At 35.0% G+C, this 27,371-nt stretch overlaps 1 protein-coding gene across 3 annotated transcripts in view; it reads left to right on the forward strand.

Annotated features, from left to right (window-relative positions):
• Window positions 1-27,371, forward strand: part of ttn.2 (titin, tandem duplicate 2) — a 340,760-nt gene that overhangs the window by 88,245 nt on the left and 225,144 nt on the right. For all 3 annotated transcript variants that reach the window (XM_073047117.1, XM_073047118.1, XM_073047119.1), the window contains 37 exons: window positions 561-842; window positions 967-1,245; window positions 1,348-1,626; window positions 1,718-1,996; window positions 2,094-2,381; window positions 3,038-3,316; window positions 3,498-3,779; window positions 3,901-4,179; window positions 4,300-4,578; window positions 5,975-6,253; window positions 6,356-6,643; window positions 6,883-7,161; window positions 8,652-8,933; window positions 10,120-10,398; window positions 10,538-10,816; window positions 10,921-11,199; window positions 11,675-11,962; window positions 12,716-12,994; window positions 13,198-13,479; window positions 13,570-13,848; window positions 14,010-14,288; window positions 14,409-14,687; window positions 16,910-17,197; window positions 17,445-17,723; window positions 17,975-18,256; window positions 20,213-20,491; window positions 20,633-20,911; window positions 21,761-22,039; window positions 22,166-22,453; window positions 22,693-22,971; window positions 23,497-23,778; window positions 23,893-24,171; window positions 24,362-24,640; window positions 24,776-25,054; window positions 25,382-25,669; window positions 25,901-26,179; window positions 26,409-26,690. In XM_073047117.1, the coding sequence (XP_072903218.1) occupies window positions 561-842; window positions 967-1,245; window positions 1,348-1,626; window positions 1,718-1,996; window positions 2,094-2,381; window positions 3,038-3,316; window positions 3,498-3,779; window positions 3,901-4,179; window positions 4,300-4,578; window positions 5,975-6,253; window positions 6,356-6,643; window positions 6,883-7,161; window positions 8,652-8,933; window positions 10,120-10,398; window positions 10,538-10,816; window positions 10,921-11,199; window positions 11,675-11,962; window positions 12,716-12,994; window positions 13,198-13,479; window positions 13,570-13,848; window positions 14,010-14,288; window positions 14,409-14,687; window positions 16,910-17,197; window positions 17,445-17,723; window positions 17,975-18,256; window positions 20,213-20,491; window positions 20,633-20,911; window positions 21,761-22,039; window positions 22,166-22,453; window positions 22,693-22,971; window positions 23,497-23,778; window positions 23,893-24,171; window positions 24,362-24,640; window positions 24,776-25,054; window positions 25,382-25,669; window positions 25,901-26,179; window positions 26,409-26,690 (10,398 nt within the window). The remainder of the gene's footprint in view (window positions 1-560; window positions 843-966; window positions 1,246-1,347; window positions 1,627-1,717; window positions 1,997-2,093; window positions 2,382-3,037; window positions 3,317-3,497; window positions 3,780-3,900; window positions 4,180-4,299; window positions 4,579-5,974; window positions 6,254-6,355; window positions 6,644-6,882; window positions 7,162-8,651; window positions 8,934-10,119; window positions 10,399-10,537; window positions 10,817-10,920; window positions 11,200-11,674; window positions 11,963-12,715; window positions 12,995-13,197; window positions 13,480-13,569; window positions 13,849-14,009; window positions 14,289-14,408; window positions 14,688-16,909; window positions 17,198-17,444; window positions 17,724-17,974; window positions 18,257-20,212; window positions 20,492-20,632; window positions 20,912-21,760; window positions 22,040-22,165; window positions 22,454-22,692; window positions 22,972-23,496; window positions 23,779-23,892; window positions 24,172-24,361; window positions 24,641-24,775; window positions 25,055-25,381; window positions 25,670-25,900; window positions 26,180-26,408; window positions 26,691-27,371) is intronic.

Genomic DNA, 27,371 nt, shown 5'->3' on the forward strand with positions numbered 1-27,371 from the left:
GCTAATAGTTTTGTTTGCTGCCTGCAGGTTGTCGCTGTACTTCACCAGTGTTATCTTAAACCAAAACTATAATTGTAACTATTGTAAAAAAATTTGCAACAACAATTGTAGTTTCATTCTTTTCACTGGAATTCAGATTCATAAAACCTCTGTGAAAATCTTATTTGATGGTGATAGGGAAGCAGATTTGCTGTGTTTATTTTTTGCTTTTATTTCATAACAGAAAACATTACATATAGAAAATTTGTCATTTGAAATGGGATACAGTTACTAAATCAAGGTCTCTATTGATGACATGATAACATGAAAACAAAGCCATGTTAACCAAAGATGTTATCAATGTAATTGCTGCTTTATAGCTTTAACCTTTTAATAACTTTATTTATTATCTGTTTACTTTGAAAAGAAAGAATTTGATTTTTTTTCTTTAATTATCACCAAGGAAAAATAGTTCATGTGTTGTAACCTTTCTTTTAACAATTGTCTTGGGATATTAGTTCTTTTTCATAATAGTTTTTACTCTGGCATTTCTTAATATTTTTCTTTAAACTTATCTTCAGAGCCACCTTCATTCGTCAGGAGGCCAGAACCATCAATACTGTTGAAAAAAGGTGATTCAGCACACTTGAATTGCCAAGTGAAAGGATCACCTGAAATTAATGTTGCCTGGTACAAAAACAATAAGATTCTCAATTCCTCGGAGAAATACACAATATCATTTACTGACTCTTCGGCTGATCTTGAGATTAATGATCTAAATGTAGAAGACAGTGGGGATTATGTGTGTGAAGCACAAAATGAAGCTGGTACAGATAGCTGTAGCTCTGTCATTACAATCAAAGGTTTGTACAGTATTGAAATTGCTACTCTTCACATTGCTGCTATTGAAAAATCCATACTGTTTGTATTTTTAATCTTTTTGAAAAGCAGGTAGTTTGAAAAACATTTTTATGTATTCCTTTTTAGAACCACCCTCTTTTATCAAAACATTTGATCCTACTGAAGTGGTAAGAGGATTCAATTGTACTCTTGAATGTGAGCTGACGGGTACAACTCCATTTGAAGTTGTTTGGCACAAAGACAAAAAGCTGATCCGATCTAGTAAGAAGTACAAGATGATTTTCCAAAATATGCGTGCTTATCTCCACATTAGTCTTTTTGAGTTCTCAGATGTTGGTGATTATCAATGCACAGTGTCTAATGAAGTAGGAAAATGTCTCTGTGGTGCAACTTTGAAAATGAAAGGTCAGTAATCGCAGTGGAAACTGGGAGAAATATGTCACAATAATGTACAGATTTAACAGATGGACAGATAATGTATAACCCACTATTTTTATTTTATATTAGAACCGCCATCATTTGTGAAGAAAATTGAAAGCGCAACAGCAATTTTGGGAAGTTCAGCAGTGTTTCAATGCAGCATAAAAGGCTCAGTGCCAATCACTTTAACTTGGCTGAAAGATAAAGATGTTATCACAGAAAGTAGTAATGTCAAAATGACTTTTGAGAGTAATATTGGTACTCTTCACATTGCCGCTGTAGAAATGAACAGCAGTGGCAGATACACTTGTCATGCAGAAAATGATGCAGGAAGTCAAAAATGTCTAGCAACATTAACTGTGAAAGGTCAGTTTGACAATATATTGGTCTGGTTTATAAAACAATGCATTTTGCTTTGCTAAGCTTTGTTAATGTTAACCATTCCATTTCACTACAGAGCCAGCAAATATCGTAGAAAAAGCAGAGCCAATTAGTGTGACTGCTGGAGACCCAGCAACTTTGGAGTTCGTAATAACTGGCACACCAGAACTTAAAATTAAATGGTTTAAGAACGGGAAGGAGCTAATATCCAGTAGGAAATATAAAACAAGTTTATTAAATAAAATTGCCAGCCTAAGAATTATTTCTGCAGAAAATGAGGATAGTGGTGAATATACTTTCGAGGTGAAAAATGACGTGGGGAGTTGCAGCTGCAAAACGTTTATTACAGTATTGGGTTAGTACATAATTTATACCTCCCTTTCTTTCAATAATTTAAGCATAATTTGATTAATTCAAGTAATATCATTGATTTGTTGCTCTGCCTCGGACAGATCGTATGATTGCTCCAACCTTCACTAAAAAACTGAGGAAAATGACCAGCAATTTGGGTGCGACCTTTCATATGGATTGCAAATTCTCTGGTTCTATCCCTGTTGGTGTTTCTTGGTATAAAGATGACAAAGAGTTATCGGCCAATGATAAGTACACAATGTCATGTCAAGACAACACTGCTGCTTTGACGATTAAACAATTAGAAATTATGGATGGTGGAACTTACTCTTGTAAAGCTACTAACGCTGCAGGAAGTGATGAATGCAGTGGAGTTTTAAACGTAAAAGGTTTGAATTAGTAACTTAATTTTGACATAAGTCATTTGCTAATGTAGTTTTGTTCCTCTGCAAGACTGTTTTCATTTTAATACATATTCATTGATAAATATGTTGAAATATGGCAATATTTTGGAGCATTTTTGCTTTCTTAACATCTCTTGCTGTGTCTCTGCCAAGGAAGTATTTATGTTATCTTTCAGTTTTATATCCAATGATCCATAATACTTGCATGAAGCATCATAGAGACAATTAGTAGAATATTCAGTTATAGTAGTTCACCTTGCAGAGCTGCTGCCTGCCTTTATTCAATAACAATATGCACAATATTCAAGTCAAATATTGGAAATAAGCATCTTATAGTTTTTTCCCCCCTCTTATACCTCACTTCTGTTTCATAATGGTGTCACCTTCATTCTTTGGAGATCAGCTTACAAAGTACAAGTTAGCAATTATTCCTTGTATGTTCTGGTTTGTTAGTTAACTACTTGGCAGACTACTATGCCTTTTTAATGTTAGAATGTATTCAGTTATCTGATCCCAAATATTTGAAGTACTAGTTGACTACTGAAATTATGACGTGTACATCGTCAGAGAAGGTGGAGAAAACTTACTTGATATGTTTAATTGTTATGAATTATTGTGCTATTTTTTAAAATGTCTTTTAGAGCCTCCAAGCTTTATAGTAAAGCCTGCATCAGAGAAAGTTCTGCCGGGTACAACTGTGAAATTTAAGGCTGTTGTAAACGGAACACCCCCAATGTCAATGAAATGGTTCAAGGGCAACACAGAGCTTGTGACTGGTGGCAGCTGTTTCATCATGAAGGATATTTCTACAACCTATCTTGAGCTTTTTTCAGTGAAGCCATCTGATATGGATGATTACATCTGTGAAATCAGTAATGATGCTGGAACAATTTCCTGTACAACAAATCTTTTTGTTAAAGGTGATTTTTTTTGTTTTTATCTATAATGCTTAGTTGTATTTTATTAAAATATCTTTAATGCTCTTTGATATGCTCTTCGTAACAAGAGGAGCTGAGTGGAAAAGATGCTCTTTATTGCATTTTTGTTAGTTTTTATAAAAATCTTTCAAATTTATTCTTCATGGCATCTTGACTCTTATAGAACCACCAACATTCTCCCGGAAACTAGAACCAACAAAATTACTGAAAACTGGTGACTCAGCTCGATTTGAATGCGAAGTTACTGGCACACCTGAAATTAAAATTACATGGTATAGAAAAGACAAGCGGGTTCATCCCAGTGACAAATACCAAATCTCATTTGTTAACAATGTGTCAGTTCTTGAAATTCTTGATGGTGCCGTGGAAGACAGTGGTGAATACACCTGTGAAGCTAAGAATGAAGTTGGTAGTGAGAGTTGCAGTGTTACTGTAATAATTAAAGGTCTGTGAACAAATCTCATAATTTTATGACTTTGGCTACAGTCATATTTATCGATCTTATGAATTTGCATCTAAATGTCAAATGGCATTTTAGATTGAATTTATTATTTATTTATTTGCAGATCCTCCATCATTCATAAAAAGACTTGAACATCTTGAGGTGATTAAGGCCTCTAACATTATACTTGAATGTGAACTGGCTGGTACAGCACCTTTTGAAGTTTCTTGGTATAAAGATAATAAACAGATTAGACCGAGCAAAAAATACAAGGCGGTCTGTCAAAACTCTTTTGTTTACTTACATATTCTTAAATTTGACACTGTGGATGTTGGTGAATATCAATGCAAGGTGTCAAATGAAGTTGGAGGTTGTTCATGTAGTTCTGTGGTGGCTTTGAAAGGTTAGTTAAATTTTAGCAAGAATTTATCATCCACAATATTACAATAAAATTGATTTTGTTTTTCTCTTGTTAAAATTTGACTTTGAACTAACTAACCTGCGAGTCCTGTTTTAACAACAGAACCACCATCATTTCTCAAGAAGATTGAAAATAATACAGTGCTTTTGGGAACATCTGCTATGTTTCAATGTGCTGTGAAAGGTTCAAGACCAATTTCCATAACCTGGCAAAAAGATAAAGATGATATTACTGAAGATGCTAATATTAAAATATCTTTTGAAGATGATATAGCAACACTGCATATTGCTTCTGCTGAAAAACATCATGGTGGGAAGTTTGTTTGTGAGGCAAAGAATGATGCAGGAATCACAAAATGCGTTGCAAATTTAATCGTGAAAGGTTGGTTTAAAGATTGCTGTCATCTGTGTTAAACCTTCAGTCACTTCTTTTAATTAACAGATTTAAATGTTTGAGTTACTTTAATTTTTGGAAAGGGCTTTTAAGATCCTAAATGGCAATAAAAACATAATATTTTCTGGAATGATTATCCTATAAAGAAGGTCCTAAACTTAAACCTAGGGCTAGAGTTTTGATTTTTTAGTGTCCACCATTTCTGCTGCATAAAAATTCTGGGATTTGTGTTAGGTCAGTGATACACCATTAATTGCTAGTAACACAAATTGCTGGATTTGCACCAGCCTTGCAAAAGTGGGAACTTTACTCTCCTGCTTAAAGTTCAATCTTTTGTCCCAGAAAGAGATTTGTAATTGTTCAATTGAAGCTATCAAATTATAAGCAGGTAATAAATTACTCTGAGATTTTCAAACATTTTTATTTTCTTTCAGTTGCTTTCTGTATATAGTTCTAATCACTTTTTTAATCCCATCTTTCTTTCAGTCTCCATTTATTTTTACTTATTTAATTTGTCCTTAATTCATTCTTTTTCTTTCTATGTTGTTCCCTCTATCACTTTATCTACCTATAAATTTAAGTATTATATGAATTTGACAGTGAACAGTATTCAGAAAATACCACTTGTTCCTTGTGCAAAGTGGTGCCATGATACTTTGTATTATTTTGCAACTTGTTTTGTAAAATTAATGAATTCTGAAGGGTGTAGAAAACAATGCACTTTGATATTTACCCCTTCCTCTCTGAATACCCTGACAGCCTTTGGCAGCTAGCCAAGGCTTTCAGTATCTCTGAAAGAGACACTTAAAAATTAGTCAAAATAGATTTGTAACTTTTAGAAGTTAAACAAAAAATTAAATCCACATAGAGAATTTGAAAGTATTAAAGTAATGCAAACATTTCCTTTATTGATTTTTTTTTTACCAGCATTGATTCAAATAAATTGGGTCTCCTTTGCAAACCAATTAGCCCTAGCATAGAATTAAAGGAACCATTGGAAAGTGCCCATTCCCATTTCTCCAGATCATTGCTTTGCCACCGGATTTGACAATGAGTCAAGAATTTGAGGAAGTCACTAGATATGCTGGTATCTGACTTCCAGAGTACTTTGGAGCTTTGTGTGAATAGCTACGACAAACTTAGTCACTAATGGTTCATAGATGGATTGAATGATCACCAAATTGATTACATATTTATTTAATCAGTTCTCCTGAACATGAGGCGTATATGAAGAGATGCAGTAATGTTTATGATCAGAGATTGTCCACATGTGGTTTTAGATTTGATAGCTTGGCTCAAGGGAAGTAAAATGAATGCTCTTAAATAGGCTCCCATTGTTTCTTATATTCTTGTCCTCTGATATTAGTTTTTTTTATTGTCGCAGAACCTGCAAGTATTATAGAAAAAGCAGATTCTATTAGTGTAACTGCAGGAGAGCCAGCAACATTGGACTGCAGTTTTACAGGAACACCAGAAATTAAAGCCAGATGGTTTAAGAATGGCACAGAATTGCTTACTGGGAGAAAATACAAAATCAGCGTTGCAAATAAGATTACTAGTTTAAAGATTCCTTTTACTGAGAAAGAGGATAGTGGTGAATACACCTGTGAGGTCGAGAATGACGTTGGTAGCAGCAGTTGCAAAGCTTCCATTACAGTATTGGGTTGGTATTTTTACTCTTCCATTTTATTGTGATTACTGAAATATTTAAAAGAAGATTGTGGAAGAAATAGTAATCTTTGATTTTCTACCATGTGTTGGACAGATCGCATAGTTCCACCATCATTTAAAAGAAACTTAAAAAATACGGATGGCATCAAAACTTCTTTTGTTAAGATGGAATGCAAAATCTCTGGTTCTCTTCCAATGACTGTACTTTGGTATAAGGACAATGAAGAATTAACATCTAATGAAAAGCATAAGTTTTCTTACTATGATAACATTGCACAGCTGGAGATTCATCAACTAGAGATGACAGATGGTGGAACCTACACTTGCAGAGCTACAAATTCTGCTGGAACTGATCAAAGTATCGGTGTCTTAACTGTGAAAGGTTCGAAATATTGCATTCAATTGATTAATTGCTTCAAAGTTAGATTGACTAATATCCTTCAGTTAACCAAAGCATAACTTTTATCCGCGGCTTCCATTTAATTTACTGAATTAACAAACATGTTGAGAATGCATGTATTAGATTTATGCTCTCTTATTTTAATGTTTTATTTTCAGAAAAAGTACAATTTTCATTTAATTTTCTTGTGATAATGATTCATCTTCCTCTTGAATTTTCAGAACCTCCTTATTTTACTGTGAAACCTTTGTCCCAGGATGTTGTACCTGGTTCTAAAGTACAGTTTAGGAGTGTTATTGGTGGAACTCCTCCAATAACCATCAAATGGTTCAAGGACAAAAAGGAACTGGTGCCAAGTAGTTCACTTTACATTTCCAAAGAAGGTTCAACAAGTATGCTACAGCTCCATTCAGCAAAAATCTCTGATACTGGTGACTACACTTGTCGAGTCAGCAATGAAGTTGGCAGTGAAACATGTGTGGCACATCTTTTTGTCAAAGGTGTGTTATTTCTAATGACTCTGTAGCATTGTAAACTGTTTGAAAACAATCTTTATTTGAAGAATTCTTCTCATTGCTACAACATCTTTCAATCTGAGGCTTCCTTCAACATTAATACTAATTACTTTGTCTTACTTATGTTAGAAGTATGAAAACTTTACCCTATTATGTCTTCCATTGATTTTACTTATTGTAAGATAACAGCATAATTCTTTTATGAAATTCTAAATTTGTATTCAATTTGCATCTGTTATATGACACGATGGCCAAACTAAAGTGCTTGCACCTTTGAAATTTGTAAGATCAGTTTCTATTTACAGAATTTTAGCCAGCTTTTTAGTAGGCAAGGCACTGGAAAACAGTCAGGAATGTCTTATTTGTACAGCTATTCCCTTGTTGGATAATGATTATAGGATAGAAAAGGTATCAGTAATTAAGCACTCCAGTGTTGGGGTGGCACAGTAGCTTAGTGGTTAGCACAATGCTTTACAGAACAGGCATCCTGGATTCACTTCCCACCATTGCCTGTAAGGAGTTTGTACGTTCTCCCAGTGACTGCATGGGCTTCCTCCAAAGACTTACCAATTGGTAGGTTAATTGGTCATTGTAAATTGCCCCATGATTAGACTAGGATTAAATCGGGTGATTACTAGGCAGCATGGCTCAAACCTATTCCGTGCTGTATGGCAATAAATAAATAAATAATGCATAGCCTGTCCTCCCACAAGACCCCTTGATCCCTCTAGGTATGACCAAATGTTTTGGTCCTGTGGGTCCACTTCTCTAAGAAAAGTTGCACAGAGCAGAGTCGTTCAAAAAATTCTTATGGTCCTCAATTTTTATTAATCACTAATTTTAGATAACAGAAATTATAGTTTTGCAAATAAAAATTCCCATTGTTTTTTGAGAGAACACTGGCAACACAATGGATGGATTGCAGTATCAGATGTTCAATGAATTCAGAGGAAAAACATGATAAGTGATGTTAAGTGGTGCATATTGTAATGCATGGTTATTTGAGATGCTTTTGCTTTCCTGTCGGCTTGGATCAGTCTGGCCATTCTCTAACCTTTCTCATTAACAAGGCATTTTTGCCTACAGAACTGTCACTTGCTTGATGTCTTTTGATTTTTGCACAATTCTCTGTTGTGTGTGAAAATCCTAGGAGATCAGTGGTTTCTGAGATATTCAAACTTTCCTGTCTGGCATCAACAATTATTCAATGGTCAAAGTCACTTAGATCATTTTTCTTTCGCATTCTGGTGTTAGTCTGAACAACAATAGAACCTCTTGACCATTTCTGCATGCTTTTATGCATTAAGTTACTGCCACATGATTGGCTAATTAGATATTTGCATTAACAAGCAGGTGTAGCCGATGAAGTGGCCTGAATATTTGTGAATACAATTAAAGACTTGCTAATCCTCATTCAGTATGCATAAAATCTTTTGAAATTTTTCTCATTCTGTTCATCACATTTTGGTTTATAGAGCCTCCAAGCTTCATTCAGAAGCCGGATCGTATAACATTATTGAAAAAAGGAAGTTCAACATCTCTTGAGTGCTCAGTAATTGGTACACCTGAGATCAAAATAACTTGGTACAAGCAAGAAAGTGAAATTCTCCCAAGCGACAAATTCAGGATATCATTTGTTGATTCAAAACCTGTCCTTGAGCTTACTAATGTCAATGTGGAAGACAGTGGTCAATATACTTGTAGAGCAGAAAATGAAGCTGGCTTTGACGACTGCAGCGTTACAATTACTGTTAAAGGTGTGTGACCATAAAATGTAATAGAGCTATAGAGTAATGCAACACGGAAGTAGACCCTTTGGCTCGACTCATCCATAACCGATTTGACCAACCAAGATGCCCACACCCCTCTCAATTTTTCTTATCCCTGTATCTGTCCAGGAGCTTTAAATGTTGTTGCCTTAGTCATTTCTTCTGGCAGTTCATTCTATATACACACTTCCCTCTGCGTGAAAAGGTTGCCCCTCAAGCTCTTTAAGAACTTTCCCCTCTCATTTTAAATCTATGTCCTATGGTTTTTTATTCACTTTTATTGTGAAAAAGACTATGTACGTTCACTCTATCTATACCCATCATGATTTTATATACCTCTATAAGGTTACTGTTGAGTTTCCTACACTTTAGGGAATAAAGTCCTAGCCTGCAGATCTCTCCTTCTATTGTAAGTCAGGCCCTAAGGTATTGACAGCATTCTTCTTTGCAGTCTTTCCAGCTTAATGACATCGTTCATTAAACTACACAGTACTCCAGGTAGAGCCTCACCAATGTTTTGTTTCAATTCCTGTCTCAAATGCCCTGACTGAGGAAGACTAACATGGAAAATGTCTCATCCCTGTAACAATGTATATGTACTCCTTGGTACCTCTTCTACAATACCTACTAGGGTTCTAATGTTTATCATGAAAGTCCTACTCAAATTTCACTTCTCAAAATATCTCATATTTAGTTACCTAGTTGATAACCTTTTTCGCTGTCTACAATACCACCCATTTAAAGTCATCTGCAGACTTACTGACCATGTCTTGTGCATTCTCATCTAAATTGTTTATATAAATGACAAATAACAATAGATGCAACACCATTCATAGTGTTTAACACTAGTCACAGGCCTTTGGTTTAAAAAATTAATTTGTATCGTCACCCCCTGCGTCATACCATCAAGTCAATTATGTATCCACTTAGCTAACTTACCCAGGATTTCATGCGATCTAATCTTCCATACTGGTGTTCCATATAGGACCATGCCAAAGGTCTTGCTTAAGTCCATATAGAGAATATCAACCAACTCCCCTGTTCTCATCAATTCTCTTAGTTACCTCTTTGAAAATCTTAATAGATTTTAATGAAGAAGTTTTGAAAACTTATTTTCTAGTCATATTTCTTTTTTGCTTGGTATCTTAACTTTTGTTCTTCCTCTTTTTCAAAGAACCTCCTTCTTTTAGCAAGAAACTGGAACCTATGGAGACAGTGAAAGGAAATGATGTCAGTCTTGAATGTGAAATTGCTGGTTCAAGTCCATTTGATGCCACTTGGTATAAGGACAATAAGCAGATTCAGCCAAGTATAAAATTCAAGCTGACAACTGGAAAATCTTTAACAAGTCTTTTTATTCAGAGTATTGATAATTCAGATGCTGGTGAATACCGGTGTGAAGTAAAAAATGACGTGGGAAGTTGTTCTTGTGCTACAGTGGTCAAATTAAAAGGTCAGTTACCACACTTTATCTCTTTTGATATTTTCAGTAATCCCATTCATTCTCACTTGGGTTTATGACTGTAGCATCACAAAGTTACTGAGAGTCTGATTCTTATCTCTAATTGATACAATTCTTAACTCTAAACCAGAACCACCTTTCTTCGTGAAAAGGATTGAAAATGTTACAACATTATCTGGAAATTCTGCCACTTTTAATAGCCAAATAGAAGGCTCAACTCCCATATTTATCACATGGATGAAGGACAAAGAAGAAATCAGAGAAGATGACAATATTAATATATCTTTTGAGGACAGTATTGCTGTGCTGCACATTGTTTCTGTTGAATCATATCACAGTGGAAAGTACACCTGTCAGGCTAGGAATGATGCAGGAACTGAGAAGTGTTTTGCAACCTTGTCAGTAACAGGTTGGTATAATACACTTTGTGAATCTCAGTAATTTGTTCATTAATAAGAGGTAAAACATTATTTTTTAACTTAATCCATTGAGAAAATATGGTTTTCCTTTCAGAACCTGCACAAATCCTAGAGAAACCAGAGCCTTTAAGTGTAACTTCAGGAACAATGGCAATCTTGGAATGTGTTGTTGCTGGTACTCCAGAACTAAAAGTTAGATGGTTCAAGAATCAAGAAGAATTGACATCCAGTAGAAAATATAAAGTGACATTTGTGAATAAAGTGGCAGCCCTAAAGATACACTCTGTTGATAAGGATGATAGTGGAGAATATGCTTTTGAAGTACAGAATGAGTTTGGACACAGCAGCTGCACAACTTCATTGACAGTACTAGGTTGGTTTTATTGTAATGTCTTAAATCCATTGATGGTATATATTAAAACAGTAGCTGAAAGGGTACGGTATAATTACAACATAGTTGGACTAAGAAGATTATAATTTTAAGTGTTCTGAACTTGAAGTTATGTATTCAACATATTGTCTTCTAAATATACGCAATTGGTTATGAACAGAATCATCAGTACCTTTATGATAGTGTCTCATCATCCAGTTGTTATGGAGTGGAGCATGTATCTACTGCTGAATAGTCCATGGTATTATACTGAGGTACTGGTATATAATGCAATCAGAATTTACATTGCATTAAGTGATAGATCATCTACTTTTGCCAGAGAAATGGAAAGTGGCAGCACTTCCATCTCTTACATTTTAATTCCATTACCATCCAATTTCTATGGATGAGGATGACTAAAAATCTTATTCTTGATGTTTCCGCTGATAAGCTTTCTTTTTTGTTCTGTGTTGTATAGATCGAATAATTGCTCCATCTTTTACAAAAAGTTTAAAGAAAATGGATAATATATTGGGAGCTTTGATGCACATGGAGTGCAAAGTATCTGGTTCACTTCCAATCAGCATTTCTTGGTATAAAGATAACACAGAAATAATGGCTGATCACAAATACAAAATGTCCTTTGAAGAAAATACAGCATTTTTGGAGATTAATGAACTTGAAATCACAGATGGTGGAAATTACTCTTGCAAAGCAACAAATGCTGCTGGAAGTAGTAAATGCAGTGGATCCCTAATTATAAAAGGTTTGAAGATATACTTAATCCACTTTTGTTTAAAGATGCATCAAATACTGATTTTCTGGTTAAAAAGGTGCTAGCTAATAGCAGAAGGTCCAGTATCTGATTAAGTGCTGGTAAGTCCAAATGTAGGGTTCATTCTGCCTCTCGACTCCATATGAGGTTGGACTGAACACAAGATTTGAAGTCCATTGATTTCAAATGGCTTTGTAAGCCTTTGGGTTAGAAGGCAAATCGGCCTTGATTAAACTTGCTTATTTAATTTTAGCTGAATGCTGTTAATTTATTGCTTAAATCTTCTAATTGCAATATATTTTAAACTTAATTGTTTTAATAACTTAAAGTTATTAAAATCATCTGCACAGCTTTTATAGCTGGCCGAGTTGCAGACTGGGCTTTGCTGCCTGTTGAAGCATAACTGTTAGCTATCATTCCAGACCAGGGAATGCCATGGACCCCTACCATTAACCAAGGAGCCACAGACCTCAGGTTGGGTATCCCTGTTCTAGATCGTACTAGTGGATAAGTATGGAAACTTAGGTGTGAGGGTCCATATCAGGAAAATTTCACCCAATATTATATTTTTCTTAATTTTCTGTAACAATATAGATAAATTATATTTATTTAAACTTCCTAAAATATTTTGAAGTCATCTATTTCAATGACAGAGAGCTGGAGTAGTATAACTAATTTTAGAAGTTTTAGTATTTTTACTTCTGAAAATACTAAAAACTATTCTTTTTCTCAAATGAATTTTAGAACCACCAAACTTTATAGAAAAACCGATGTCCCAAGAGATTGTACTTGGTTCTACACTACAGCTTAAGAGCATTGTGAAAGGAACTCTTCCATTATTTGTCAAGTGGATTAAGGATAATAAGGAGCTGAAACCTGCCCCAAGATGTACCATTTGGAATGAAGAAACAACATACTTCCTCGAGCTAATTTCAACCAAAATTTCTGATGCTGGTATTTACAGCTGTCAACTCACTAATGAAGCTGGTTCAGTCATTAGTACTGCAAATGTATTCATTAAAGGTTTGTGTTTATTGTTAATCTTAATTATAATTTAATGTTGTGTGTCGTTTTTGACACTGTGATATACTTTTGCGTTCTTAAACTCGCAGAAGAGTAACTCTTACCGAAAGGCTATTATTTCTTCTCTTTTCTTAACCTTATTTACTATGCCAAATTTGTCTTCATCATTCCTATATTTAAGTTTCCTACATTTCATTTCTCAGAGCCTCCAAACTTTGTTACAACGCCACCTTTGTCAACATCCCTGAAACAAGGAGAATTTGCACGTTTTGAGTGCAAAATTACTGGTACACCTGAAATCACAGTAACATGGTATAGAAATAACCAGGAAATTAGAACCAGTGACAAGTATAGGATATCATTTCAAAACTCATTGGCTGTTCTTGAGATTGCCGATGTAAGAGTGGAAGACAGTGGGGATTATTCTTGCGAAGCCCAGAATGATGCTGGCATTAACAGCTGCAACTTTGTGATTCAAGTTAAAGGTGTGTAAAAAAAAAAGTACCTTAAAGGGAGATTGAAAACTTTGGCATATGACTGTTTTCTAAGCCACATTGTTATGTTTTACTCTTTAGAACCTCCCTCATTTACAAAGAAGCTTGAACCTATTGAGATAATTAAAGCTAGCGATGTTACTCTTGAATGTGAGATGACTGGTACAACTCCATTTGAAGTTTCGTGGTATAAGGATAATAAACAAATACGTCGCAGCAAAAAGTACAAAATGATCTCAGACAATTTGTTAGCCAGTCTTTACATTGTAACACCTGATATTTCGGATATTGGCGAATACAAGTGTACTGTAAAAAATGATGTGGGAAGTTGCTCATGCAGTTCTACAGTCAGATTGAAAGGTCAGTTAATGTGTTTCTGGGAGCATATTTGGCTTCTGCAATTTGAAACAATGTTCAGTTATTTATGGGAAAAAGCCTACCTTTTAGATTAAAACATTAATACACAATAATGAAAAGCTAAAATTAAAACTCATTTTGTATAACTATTTGTTTTAAATTAGAGCCCCCAAGATTTATAAAGAAGATTGAAAATATGACTATATTGTCAGGTAATTCAGTTGTATTCCAATGTCAAGTAAAAGGCTCAAAGCCTATTTACGTAACTTGGATGAAAGATAGAAGTGAACTCCAAGAGGATGGTAATATTGCTTTGTCTTTTGAGAATAATATTGCTACTCTTCAAATAAATGCTGTTGGAGAAAATCTTGCTGGGAAGTACACATGCCAGGTCAAGAATGATGCAGGAACTGAGAAGTGTTTTGCCACATTGTTGGTAGCAGGTTAGTTAATTGTTTGGCCTCCATTTTAATTAATAGTGGATTCAGATTTTTTTAAACCATGCATCAACTGAAATGAATTAATGCAAGCAATGTATTGAAGAGATTTCTTTTCCCTCATAGAACCAGCAAAAATCACAGAGCAAGCACAGTCACTCAGAGTGACAGCAGGAAATACAGCAAACCTGGAATGTACTGTAACTGGTACACCAGAACTAACAGTTAAATGTTTTAAGGATGGTAATGAAATGGTGTCCAGTAGAAAACACAGGATCAGCATTGAGCATAATGTGGTCAGCCTAAAGATTTCTTCTGTTTCTAATGACGACACTGGTGAATATACTTTTGAAGTCAAGAATCAGTTTGGAACCAGCAGCTGTAAAGCTTCGTTGACAGTATTAGGTTGGTGTTTTGCTTGCAATTTGAATTTGATTATGAAATTATGTTCACATTAATCATCGGCAAATATAAAAGCTGTAGGCCTTTTTGCATATGCAATAGGATTAAGATTTTTGCCAAATTTAGTGTGCTGGCTAGGTTTTGTCTCTCTCCAGGCAGCAAGGCTATTGTACCTGGTATTCTCAGATGGTTTTTCATTCAAGCATTGGTTAACCCTGAGCTTCTTAACTGGGTACTCCCAGGCAATACACGAGGATGCTCCAGATTCTAGCATCTGCGCTCTCTCTTGTTTTCATAATGATGCTGCTATATTGTTTCCCATGATTTCTATAATATCCCAATTCTGCAGGGAAATACTGGCAATTCCTTTTATAATTGCCAACCTTTTTAATGTGTAATTATCAGTAACTTAGTGAGTTCCATGCAAGTCTTCATGTTGTGGGTTAACAATGCAGCTATATTTTATAGTGTTGAATATCTCTGCTAAGTGCCTGGAGACAGGGAGAATGTGTCTCCATTCAGGAAGGGAAACATGAATAATACTGGAAATTACAGATTGGTGAGTCTCATGTCAGTGGTGGGGGAGTTACTGGAGAGGGTTCTTAGAGATAGGACTTATGAATAATTAGAAAACCATAGCCTAGTAAGGAACAGTCAACATGTTTGTATGCAGCAAAACATGTCTTACTAACCTAATTTTTTTTAAAGAGACAATAAAGGTGATTGATGAAAGCAGATCTTTGAATGTTGTCTGCATGGATTTCAGAAAGGCGTTTAACAGTATTTTATATGTATATATAAATAAAAAAAAATCTGGATGAAAATATAGATGAATGAGTTAGTGAGGTTTCAGTTTAATGAAGATTGGTGGTGTTGTGGATAGTGTAGAAGAACGACAAAGGATAGAATGAGATATAACCCACTTGCAGATGTGGGTGGATAAATGGCACATGGACTTTAACCCAGCTAAATGTGGTGTTGCACCTTGAGAGATCAAGTATAAAGAGACAGTACACTGTTAATGGCAAGACTCTTAACAGTGTTGATACGTAGAGAGATCTTGGGGTTCAAAGTTATAACTCTCTGAAAGAGGCTGCACAGGTTGATATGGTGATAAAGAACGCATTTGGTATGCTTGCAGGGCAAATCAGTTACCCGCTAACTGGTGGGTGCCCAGGATACTCTGCCCGGGTGGTGGTGGAGGCAAATGCAATAAAAGTATTCAAGGGGTTCTTAGATAGACACATGAATATGCAGGAAATGGAAGGATATGGACTTTGTGTACGTAGAAGGAATTAATTTAGTTACACATTTGATTACTAATTTAATTCATTTGGCACATCATTGTGTCTGAGGGGCCACATTTTGTGTGGTACTGTTCTACATTCTCTATTTTTTGTTCTATAAATTCATTGGAATGAAAAAGTAATGCCAAAGACTAAAGTCAGTAAAGTTTGTTTAAATTTATTAATGTTGAGTATATTAGGCATTTAAACTTTTAAAGCTTTTTAAACATTTAAAATACTTAATAGTTTAGAAGTTTGAAATGCTTTTTAATAAGTTTTGAGTATATCTGATTGTATATGTAGCTCAGAATCATTCAGAAGATTTCAGTGTCCAATAGCAGAAGGCACTTGCTAAGCGATTTCACCAACAGGAGAAAATCTGCAGATGCTGGAGGTCCAAAGCAACAGACACAAAATACTGGAGGACCTCAGCAGGCCAGGCAGCATCTGTGGAAAAGAGTAAATAGTCTCTTTCACAGGTGCTGCCTAGCTTGCTGAGTTCCACCAGCATTTTGTGTCTGTTGCTTTGGTAAGCAAAGTATATGGCATAGGTATTTGTCAATCTTTTGGAGTATTTTCAGTGGATACGGGTGTTTTGTCCCACTCTCACATGTGTTACCATTATATCACCATAGCCTTGCTGTCATGAATGTTGCCACTATGGAATCAGCTAATACTTTGTGTGAGAGCTGCAGTAGAATGTGACATATCAGTTACTGATAAGAATGGTCATTGATGATTGAAAAATCCATGTTCCATAATAGTGGAAGAATGCACAGCAGCTTTATTAGGACTTTTTGGTATATTTCTGAATATTCACTAAAAGTACAACCTAATGAACACAACTTTTTTGTTGGGAACAAAAAGCACAATGAATTTTATTCATTTAAAGCATTTGCTGTTTGAATTGATCAGCTATGCTTTTGGTATCTTGGACAGATCAACTAATTCCTCCAGTGTTTACACGGAAATTACGGAAAATGGATGGTGTTTTAGGATCATCTGTACAAATGGAATGCAAAGTTTCTGGCTCTCTTCCAATGAGCTTCTCATGGTATAAGGATGGCATTTTAATAATGACTAGTGCAAAATATAAAATATTATCTCAAGATTACACAACAACTTTGGAAGTTAATCAACTAGAGCTTTCAGATCGTGGAATTTACGTTTGCAAGGCAACCAATTCAGTGGGAAGTGATGAATCCTGTGGTTTCTTGAATGTAACAGGTTTGAAAGTTGAATTTGCTTTCAATTCAATTTATATCCGTATTGTATTTATCCACTTCTTTAATTTTTGATCTTTGCCTCTTACTTAAAAGAAAATTAATACATCTACATGCCTCAAATTTGATTAGAATTTATTGTAATTTCTTATTTCAATTTTGAGCTCTTGTATTTCTTGACATACAGTACAACACTGTGTAAATGATGTACTGTTGGAATTCAATGTTTTTTTTTTTCACCTGACTTTCAGAGCCTCCAAGTTTTATAGAAAAACCTTTGGCTCAGGAAAGCTTACCTGGCTCAACGGTGCGGTTTAGAAGTGTTGTGAAAGGAACTGCTCCACTAACTATAAAATGGCTGAAGGATGGCAGGGAACTGATGTCTGGAGCTGATTATTTCATTTTAAGTGAAAGCTCAACAAGTTTACTTGAGCTTTTTTCAGCCAAAGTTTCTGATTCGGGTGACTACATTTGTGAAGTCAGCAACAAAGTGGGCAGTGCCTCTTGTGTGGCAAGACTCTTTATAAAAGGTGTGCAATTTGTCTGTACTCGTTTAATTATTGTGGAATGGTTTTAAAAGTACAATCTATTTACATAGTGTGTAGGACCTCTTCTTTGATTTGCTACATTATTTTCTCTTCGTTATTTTTAATGTTAATTTTGTGTGAAGTGTTGTCTTTCTTTGTTCATTTTAATGTTTCATGTATCTCATTCTTTGTGCTGAATTGAATTGTTTGGGACTTTGGTATGTATAGCTAAACTTACAATGTTATTTCCACAGAGCCTCCGTATTTTATTATGAGGTTAGAACCAACAGCAATTTTTAAGAAAGGAGAGACAGCAAGTTTTGAGTGTAAAATAACCGGCACACCAGAAATTAAAGTAACTTGGTTCAAGAATCATCATGAAATCTGTGCCAGCGAAAAATATAACATATCATTTATTGATTCTGTGGCTTTCTTGGAGATTACTGATGTAAGCTTGGATGACAGTGGGAATTATACCTGTGAAGCCCAAAATGAAGCTGGCACTGAAACTTGTGACATGACAGTTACAGTTAAAGGTGTGCATACACTCTCTATTCCATTTAATCATTAGTCCATCAGCTTTGTGAGTCATGTTGCAACCTATATTTAATAAGGAATAATGAGGTCCCTATCATAAGAAGCTGATTCTTCTACATTTTTAATTGGCGAATACATTTACTTGAATTGCCACTTGAATTTTGATTTTACTAGTCCGTAAAATAAAATATAAACATTTTCAATGATTGATTTATCAGTGGAACGCTGCTAAAGCTGACCAGATTTCTCTGTTGGGGACTTGGCATATTTTAGGAGCTATGGATATCACATCCAAGAACCTTGAGGCCTGATGAGGTCACAAGTTCTCTTTCTTCATCTGATCCCTGTAGTAAACTATGTATACCTGTCTGGACACGCACCTCTGCTGACTGCTTCTGTGGCTCCTCCCACAGACCCCTGTATAAAGGCAATTGGGGCACTGCTCCTCCCTCAGTCTCCGAGATGTCATGCTCCCTTTTTGCTGTTAATAAGAGCCTATCGTTCACTTTCAGTCTCCGAGAGTTATTGATGGTGCATCAATCCCTTAAGACATAGGAGCAGAATTAGGCTATTTAATTTAGGCTGTGGGTATGATCATGGCTGATTTATCTTCCCTCTCAACCCCATTCTCCTGCCTTCTCCCAATAACTTTTGATGCTCTTACTAATCAAAAACCTATTAACTTCCACTTTAAATATACCTGGTGACGAGGCCATTGGTGACAACGAATTCCGCAGATTTACCGCCTACTGGCTAAAGACATTTCTCTTCTTCTCTGATCTAAAGTGATGTCCTTGAATTCTGAGGCTGTTCCCTCTGATGATACACTTTTCTACTATTGGAAACATCCTTTCCACATCCACTCTATCTAGTCCTTTTAATATTGGGTTACTGTTAATGAGATACCCCCCTCGTTCTACTAAATCCCAGTGAGTACAGGCCCAGAGGCATCAAATGCTTCTTATATGTTAACCCCTTTATGCCCAGGATTATTCTTATAAACCTCCTCTTGACCCTCTCCAGTGTCAGCATATCCTTTCTTAGATATGGGGCCCAAAACTTCTCACAATACTTGAAATGTGGTCTGACCAATGCCTTATAAATTCCAATATGAGCCATAACAAACAAAACAGGCCCTTCAGCCAAGCATCAAGCACCTATCTCTACTAATCCCACTTAACTGTAGTTGATCCTTAGCTTTCTTGATACTTATCATATTATGAATATACAGTATATCTTTATCACCCAGTTAGCTCGTGTGTTCCATGTTCCGTCCACTCTCTGGATGAAAAGGTTCTTTCTCAGATCTTCTCTAAAAGTCTTATTCCTTTTCCTAAACCTATACCTCTGATATCTCTGCTATGTGAAATGCTTCCTTCTATTTATCACTATCAATGCCCATCATAATTTTGTACATCTTTATCAGGCCCCACTTCTCAGCTGCTTATGCTATAAGGAAAGCAAGACCCTTTATAATCCAGCCTTTCCTCTGAATGGAAATACTCCATCCCCTTATATTTATTTTATAGTCCTATCACATTATATAATATACCTCCATGCTCTTTCATTACATGCCTCAGCTAATGAAAGTAAACATTCTATTTGCCTTCTTCACTGGCTTATCCACGTGTCTGGGTCCTTATACTTGTAAATTGATATCTCTCTATTTCCGATACTCCTTAAGTCCCTACCTATCACTGAGTGGGTCATGCCCTTATTTGTCTTCCCATAATTTGTCACCTTGCACTCAACAGGATTAAATTGTGGAATTTATCTGTGGGCATGTTGCTCAGTGGATCTTTAAACTGCTGTTTGGGTAATTTATGCATCTAGTGTGCCATTTCTAGTCAATATAGTGACTACTTTTTCTGAGTGGATTTTTAAGAGAGTCATTGTGTAAACTTGAATTTTGTTGCCTGTGATTCATAAATCATGATATCATGTTTACTCTTCAGAACCTCCCATATTCACAAAGGAGCTTGAACCTGTTGAGGTAGTTAAAGCCAATGATGTTACTCTTGAATGTGAGGTGGCTGGAACAGCTCCCTTTGAAGTTATGTGGTATAAGGATGATAAACAAATACGACGAAGTAAAAAATACAAAATGGTTTCTGACAAGTCTTTAGTCAGTCTTTGCATTCTAACATCTGATAGCTCAGATGTTGGTGAATACAAGTGCATGGTAAAGAATAATGTGGGAAGTTGTTCCTGCAGTTCTACAGTTAATTTGAAAGGTCAGTTAAATTCTAATTTTAATAAGTAACCTTACCTGGATCTTGTGTGTTGTTTCTTTATCATGAAATTATGTAATAATATATGTTTTAAAGCAGAATATTTTTCATTATTAAGTGTATATTCTTTTTACTTCAAACCAGAACGACCAGTCTTCGTACAAACAATAGAAAATGCAACAGTATTTTCTGGAAATTCTGCTGTATTCCAATGTCTTGTAAGAGGCTCAGTTCCTATAATTACAAGCTGGAGAAAAGATGACAAACGTATCAAGGAGAACGATAATATTAAGATTTCCTTTGAAAACAATACTGCCACATTACATATCATTAAGGCTGAAGAACACCACAGTGGAAATTATATTTGTCAGGCAAAAAATGATGCCGGAACAGCAAAATGTTTCGCCACATTGGCTGTAATGGGTTAGTAGGAAATTGTAAATAGAAATACAGTATTGACCAGAAATGATTGATTTCTGATTCAGGGCATTTACTTTTCATAGTGAAATTGTTGTTTTTTAAAAATAATTTTATGAATATTAAAAATAATATAGACCATATTAAAGTAATAAAGACCATAGGATATAGAAGCAGAATTAGGCCATTTAATACATCGAGTGTGTTCTGCTATTTCATCATGGCTGATCCATTATTCCTCTCAGCCCCAATCTCCTGCTTCTCCCCATATCCCTTCATGCCCTGACTAATCAAGAATCTGTCAACCTCTGCCTTAAATATTCGTAAAGACTTGGCCTCCACAGCTACCTGTGGCAACAAATTCCACAGATACACCAGTCCCTGGCTAAAGAAGTTCCTCCTCATCTCAGTTCTAAAAGGATGCCCCTCTATTCTGAGCCTGCGTCCTCTGGTGATAGATATTATGGTTGATGATGGGAACTTCTTCCATCTTGAGAAGTCATTGTAGGGGTTGCTTAGTAATATATAGAATGTAAGTCCTTCTGCTTGTCTCCAACAAACTGTAGGCAAATCCTTTGAAAAGAATTTCCAGTCGAATAGTTTGTTACTTTATCCATCTATACTCACTGTCTACTTTGTGAGGCACTGCAAGCTGAACAGAGATTTCTAAACTTATTGCAAGGAGCACATTCAGCAAGTGTGTAGTAGAAATATTTATTACAGTAATATATTTTAGATTTAAAACTGTCAATTAAGTAAAACAAAACAAGTGATATCTGTTCACTGCAAAATCTGCTATCAATCCTGACATAAATTTTGTATAATTTGTGATATAAATAATGTACTTTTCCACAGAACCTGCAAATATTATAGAAAAAACTGAGCCACTCACAGTGACTTCAGGAAATCCTGCTATTCTGGAATGTACAGTAGCTGGGACACCAGTATTAAATGTTGCATGGTTCAAAAATGGAAAGCAGCTAGAATCAAACAGAAGATGTAAATTAACTTTTGTGAATAAGGTGGCCAGTCTAAAACTTTTGTCTGTTGAAATGGACGACAGTGGAGACTATACTTTTGAAGTCCAGAATGAGTTTGGAGTCAACGAATGTAATATTTCTTTGACCGTGATAGGTCAGTATATAAATTGTGTTGACATTTTCCTTTTATATCTTTTGATTAAAAGCCATAGCTTATTATAAAGTTATAAGTACAATACATCATTGGTGTTTTATTATTTTTCCCCTTCCTATTGAACAGAACAAATAATTCCTCCATTGATTACAAGGAAGCTAAAGGACGTTGGCAGTATTTTAGGGTATTTTGTGCGAATGGAATGCAAAGTTTCTGGTTCTATTCCAATGAGGATTACTTGGTACAAAGAGGACCACGAAATATCAGCTAGTGACAAATACAAGATGCTATTTCAAGAAAACACCGTCTCTTTAGAAGTCAATGAGTTAGATTTTTCAGATGGTGGAATTTACACTTGCAAAGTAGCAAATTCAGCAGGAAAGGATGAATGCAGTGCTGTGTTAAGTATAAAAGGTTGGAGTTGATGCTTTCTTACATGTCTTTCACAGTTTCACATATAAATGTATTCTTTATGGAACAGTTTCTATATGTAGATGGATATAGTAGTATCTAAATAAATAAGTCAACCATCTCTCTTTTTAAGAGCTCTTTAGACTTCTGAAGGATAAATTAGCACATAAAAGTTAACTTTAATCTGATCAATTTTTATAGTTTGTTTATAATCTTGTTCATTGTTTTTATTTGAATTTTAGAACCCCCAAGTTTTACAGATAAAATAATGTCCCAGGATGTTGTACTGGGTTCTACAGTGCAATTTAGGGGTGTTGTGAAAGGAAGCATACCATTATCCACGAAATGGTTCAAAGGAGACAGAGAATTGATGCATGGTGCAACGTATAATATTTGGAATGAAGGCTCAATGTATTTTCTAGAATTACTCTCAACTAAGATATCTGATGCGGGTAGATACACCTGCCAAGTTAGCAACGATGTTGGTACAGATGCCTGTTCTGCCGAACTGTTTGTTAAAGGTGTGGATTTTTTTAAATTTTTGTCTATAGTTTTGAGTTGTATGCATTGTTTTTCTTTTTGCTGCTTTGCTACGTTGAACTTTTAGCTACATCATTTTGTTTTCTTGACAGTTGACCAGATGTTGTCAAAGAAATGTATCTTGGCAAACATGAAGTGTGCATTGTGGTCTTGTGACATTCAAATCTGAGTTGATTGTCAGACTTAGTGCTCTTAGAAGCCCAACTATATACAAGTTGAGGCACATTTAATGATGGAGAATACTGTCTCATTTAGTGGCAGTTATATTCTCATAAGCTGGTATCTCACAGCACTACTGTGTAGAAAGCTATTTTACTGGATGCAGTGATGAGGAACATGAAAAAGAATGTTGTTTTACTGATTTAAGAGAGAGCTAACTTTCGAGTGTGTTTGGTGAATTTGATCTTTGTATTTTATGGCCAATTATTTATGCATATACATTTGCTTAAATTTGTTTTGATTGTCTTATAAATTTGTTTTGAAATCTGTAATATTTTGGATTCTAGAACCTCCAAGCTTCATTAAAAAGCTGCACTCTCCAACAATCCTAAAGGAAGGTGTCTCAGCACGTTTTGAATGCAGTATAAGGGGCACACCTAATATTAAAGTTATCTGGTACAAAAATGGTGATGAAATTATAGTCAGTGAAAAGTTTCTGATGTCTTTTGATGGAGCTGTGGCAGTTCTTGAGATTATTGATGTGATTCCAGAAGACAGTGCATGCTACATCTGTGAGGCACAAAATGAAGCTGGCAGTGAGAGCTGCAGCACTGAAGTTGAAGTTAAAGGTGTGTAGTAATGTATTTTATTCAATAAGACTATATTTACTTTCTTGAGCAGGGATTTTGATAGCTTCTGTATTTTTATTCATTTAGATATTTTTACTGTGATTACTTTTTTAGAACCACCAAGCTTTAGACGGAAACTTCAGTCTATTGAGATAGTTAAATCCAATGATATTTCCCTCGAATGTGAGGTGGCTGGTACAGGTCCCTTTGAAGTTATGTGGTATAAAGATAATAAACAAATTCGACGCAGTAAAAAATACAAAATGGTCTCTGACAGTTCATTAGTTAGTGTTTGCATTCTAAACTCTGATACCTTGGATGTTGGCGAATACAAGTGCATCGTTCAAAATGACGTGGGATGTTGTTCCTGCAGTTCTACAGTCAGTTTGAAAGGTCAGTTTTTCTATATTGTCAGAAGATATTTTCCTTCTGATGGTTAAGGTGATGTTAAAAACATCTTATTATGTGCTTGGAAATTCAATGCTGACTTACTTGTAAAATTCTTCATTTTATCTTACCTCTTAACTGACATGAAAAAGTGAAATAATCCCACTAAGTCATGTTAATATTTATTTTAAATTAGAACCCCCAGGATTTATAAAGAAGATTGAAAATATTACAACAGTATCAGGCAATTCAGTTGTATTCCAAAGTCAAGTAAAAGGCTCAAAGCCTATCTATTTAACATGGATGAAAGATAAAGATGTTATTGAAGAAGATGGTAATATTGCTTTGTCTTTTGAGAATAATATTGCTACTCTTCAAATAAATGCTGTTGGAGAAAATCATGCTGGGAAGTACACATGCCAGGTCAAGAATGATGCAGGAACTGAGAAGTGTTTTGCCACTTTGTTGGTAGCAGGTCAGTAGGATATTGATTACCTTAATATTTCCCTACACTCCAATGATTTTTCTAATTATAAATCAACTCAAGTACTTTGCAATGCATCAACTAAAATAAAATAATGACATATAAAAGAGATTTTTATTCCCATAGAACCAGCAAAAATCGTAGAACAAGCACAGTCAATCAGTGTGACGGCAGGAAATACAGCAAACCTGGAATGTACTGTAACTGGTACACCAGAACTAACAGTTAAATGTTTTAAGGATGGTACTGAAATGGTGTCCAGTAGAAAACACAGGATCAGCTTTGAGCGTAATGTGATCAGCCTAAAGATTCCTTCTGTTTCTAATGACGACACTGGTGAATATACTTTTGAAGTCAAGAATCAGTTTGGAACCAGCAGCTGTAAAGCTTCGTTGACAGTATTAGGTTGGTGTTTTATTTTCAATTGGAAGTCAGCTAATCTACTTATCTAATGGGTTAAAATATGGTTATTAAATAAGGAAATCCTGGTTGCATTGAATATAAACATATATAAAGGCAATGTTAGAATTTTCAAATTGAAATCTAGTGATAGTAGGATTTGGCAGATCATCTATAATGGGAAATTTTAAATTAATGTTATTTTTCAACAGTCACCTTAGATATATATAACATGACAAATCTCACTTCAAAAATGCTCAATAAATTTTGATTCATTTAAGTATTTGCTATATGAATTGATTGACTGTGCTTTTGTCACTTTACCTTGGACAGATCAACTAATTCCCCCATTATTCAAAAGAAAATTACGCAGAACGGACAGTGTTTTAGGGTCTTCCATACAAATGGAATGCAAAGTTTCTGGTTCTCTTCCAATGAGCTTCTCATGGTATAAGGATGGCATATTAATAACGACTAGTGAGAAATACAAAATATCATCTCAAGATAACACAACAACCTTGGAAGTGAATCAAATAGATGTTTCAGATCATGGAACTTACATTTGCCAGGCAGCCAATTCAGTGGGAAGTGATGAATGCAGTGGTTTCTTAAATGTAACAGGTTTGAAAGTTGAATTTGCTTTCAGTTCAATTTATATCTCTTTTGTATTTATACACATATTTAAATAATAATTTTGACTCTGAAAGTAAAATTAATATACGTAGAGCTTAAAATTTGATTAGAATTTATTGTAATTTCTTCTTTTAGTTCCAACCTTTCATTTACACGATGATGCAGTGTAAACGATGTACTGTGGGAACCAATAGTGTTTCTTTTCCGCCTGATTTTCAGAGCCTCCAAGTTTCGTAGAAAAGCCTATAGACCAGGAAAACTTACCTGGTTCATCAGTGCAGTTTAGAAGTGTTGTGAAAGGAACTACTCCACTAACTATAAAATGGCTGAAGGATGGCAGGGAACTGATGTCTGGAGCTGATTATTTTATTTTAAATGAAGGCTCAACAAGTTTACTTGAGCTGTTTTCAGCCAAAGTTTCTGATTCGGGTGACTACATTTGTGAAGTCACCAACAAAGTGGGCAGTGCCTCTTGTGCGGCAAGACTCTTTATAAAAGGTGTGCAATTTGTCTGTACTTGTGTTGTGGAATGGCTTTAAATATTGTGTGCAGAATCTTTTTTGATTTGTTCTGTAATGTTCTCTTTGTTAATTATGTGACTTCTGTTTTGTGTGTAGTCTTCCTTCATACTTTTAAATATTCTGTGTGTCTCGTTCTTCTTAACATTAAATAGATCTATTTTGGATTTTTATATTTCTCATGAAGTTTGCAACTTTTTTTTCTACAGAGCCTCCATATTTTATTAAGAAATTAGATCCAACAGCAATATTTAAAAAAGGAGACACAGCAATTTTTGAGTGTAAAGTAACTGGCACACCAGAAATCAAAGTCTCTTGGTTCAAGAATTATCGTGAAATTAGTTTTGATGAAAAATACAAAATGACGTTTGTGGATTCAGTGGCAATCTTAGAGATTGCTAATGTAATCTTGGATGACAGTGGCAATTATTCTTGTAAAGCCCAAAATGAAGCTGGCAGTGAATCTTGCGACATTATGGTCACAGTTAAAGGTGTGTAAATATTCCCAATTTCATTTTTCATGACTGATCCAGAAGTCTTTCCAGCCTTGTTGCATCTTTTGTTTATTGAAAGCCTTTATTTAAAACTCTGAATACTGTGCTTTTCAAAATGGATGTTAAAATTAATTGCAGACTCAAATTGAATTATGAAACAATGCTAATTTTAATAGACTGACTTCAAAACTGAGTTCTGAAGACTGATTTTAACTTTCAGATCATTACTGTAGGAATGCCTCACTTAGAGGCCAAGATTTTCTTCATGGGACCAGAAGGAACTCTGCTTTTCCTCATATTACTGTTATGGAAAGATAATTAAATTCTCTCAAAAGCCTTGCTACTTTCTCAGCAATGTTTATTTGTCCATAGATGTGGCATGGAATCAGCATCATTGGTTTCCTCTTGTCTAGTGCAATTTAAAGTTCAATTCCTACACTTGTCTCAATTCTTCTTAACCAATTCAAATTGAAGATTGGATTCATGGGAATCTAGTGAAATATTTTAATAGGCCGAGCTAAGAATGATTTTGAATTCGTAAATAATTTATGAAGCATAAAGGTTGCAGGCATTTATTGATGTATTTTATTGATCTGCGTAAAATAATAGCTGTAGCAAGATATACCCACATGCTGATTGGTCTCCTATAATAAATTAACACATTAAAATAAAAATTAT

The sequence above is a fragment of the Hemitrygon akajei genome, chromosome 5 (genome assembly GCF_048418815.1).
Source record: "Hemitrygon akajei chromosome 5, sHemAka1.3, whole genome shotgun sequence".
NCBI lineage: Eukaryota > Metazoa > Chordata > Chondrichthyes > Myliobatiformes > Dasyatidae > Hemitrygon > Hemitrygon akajei.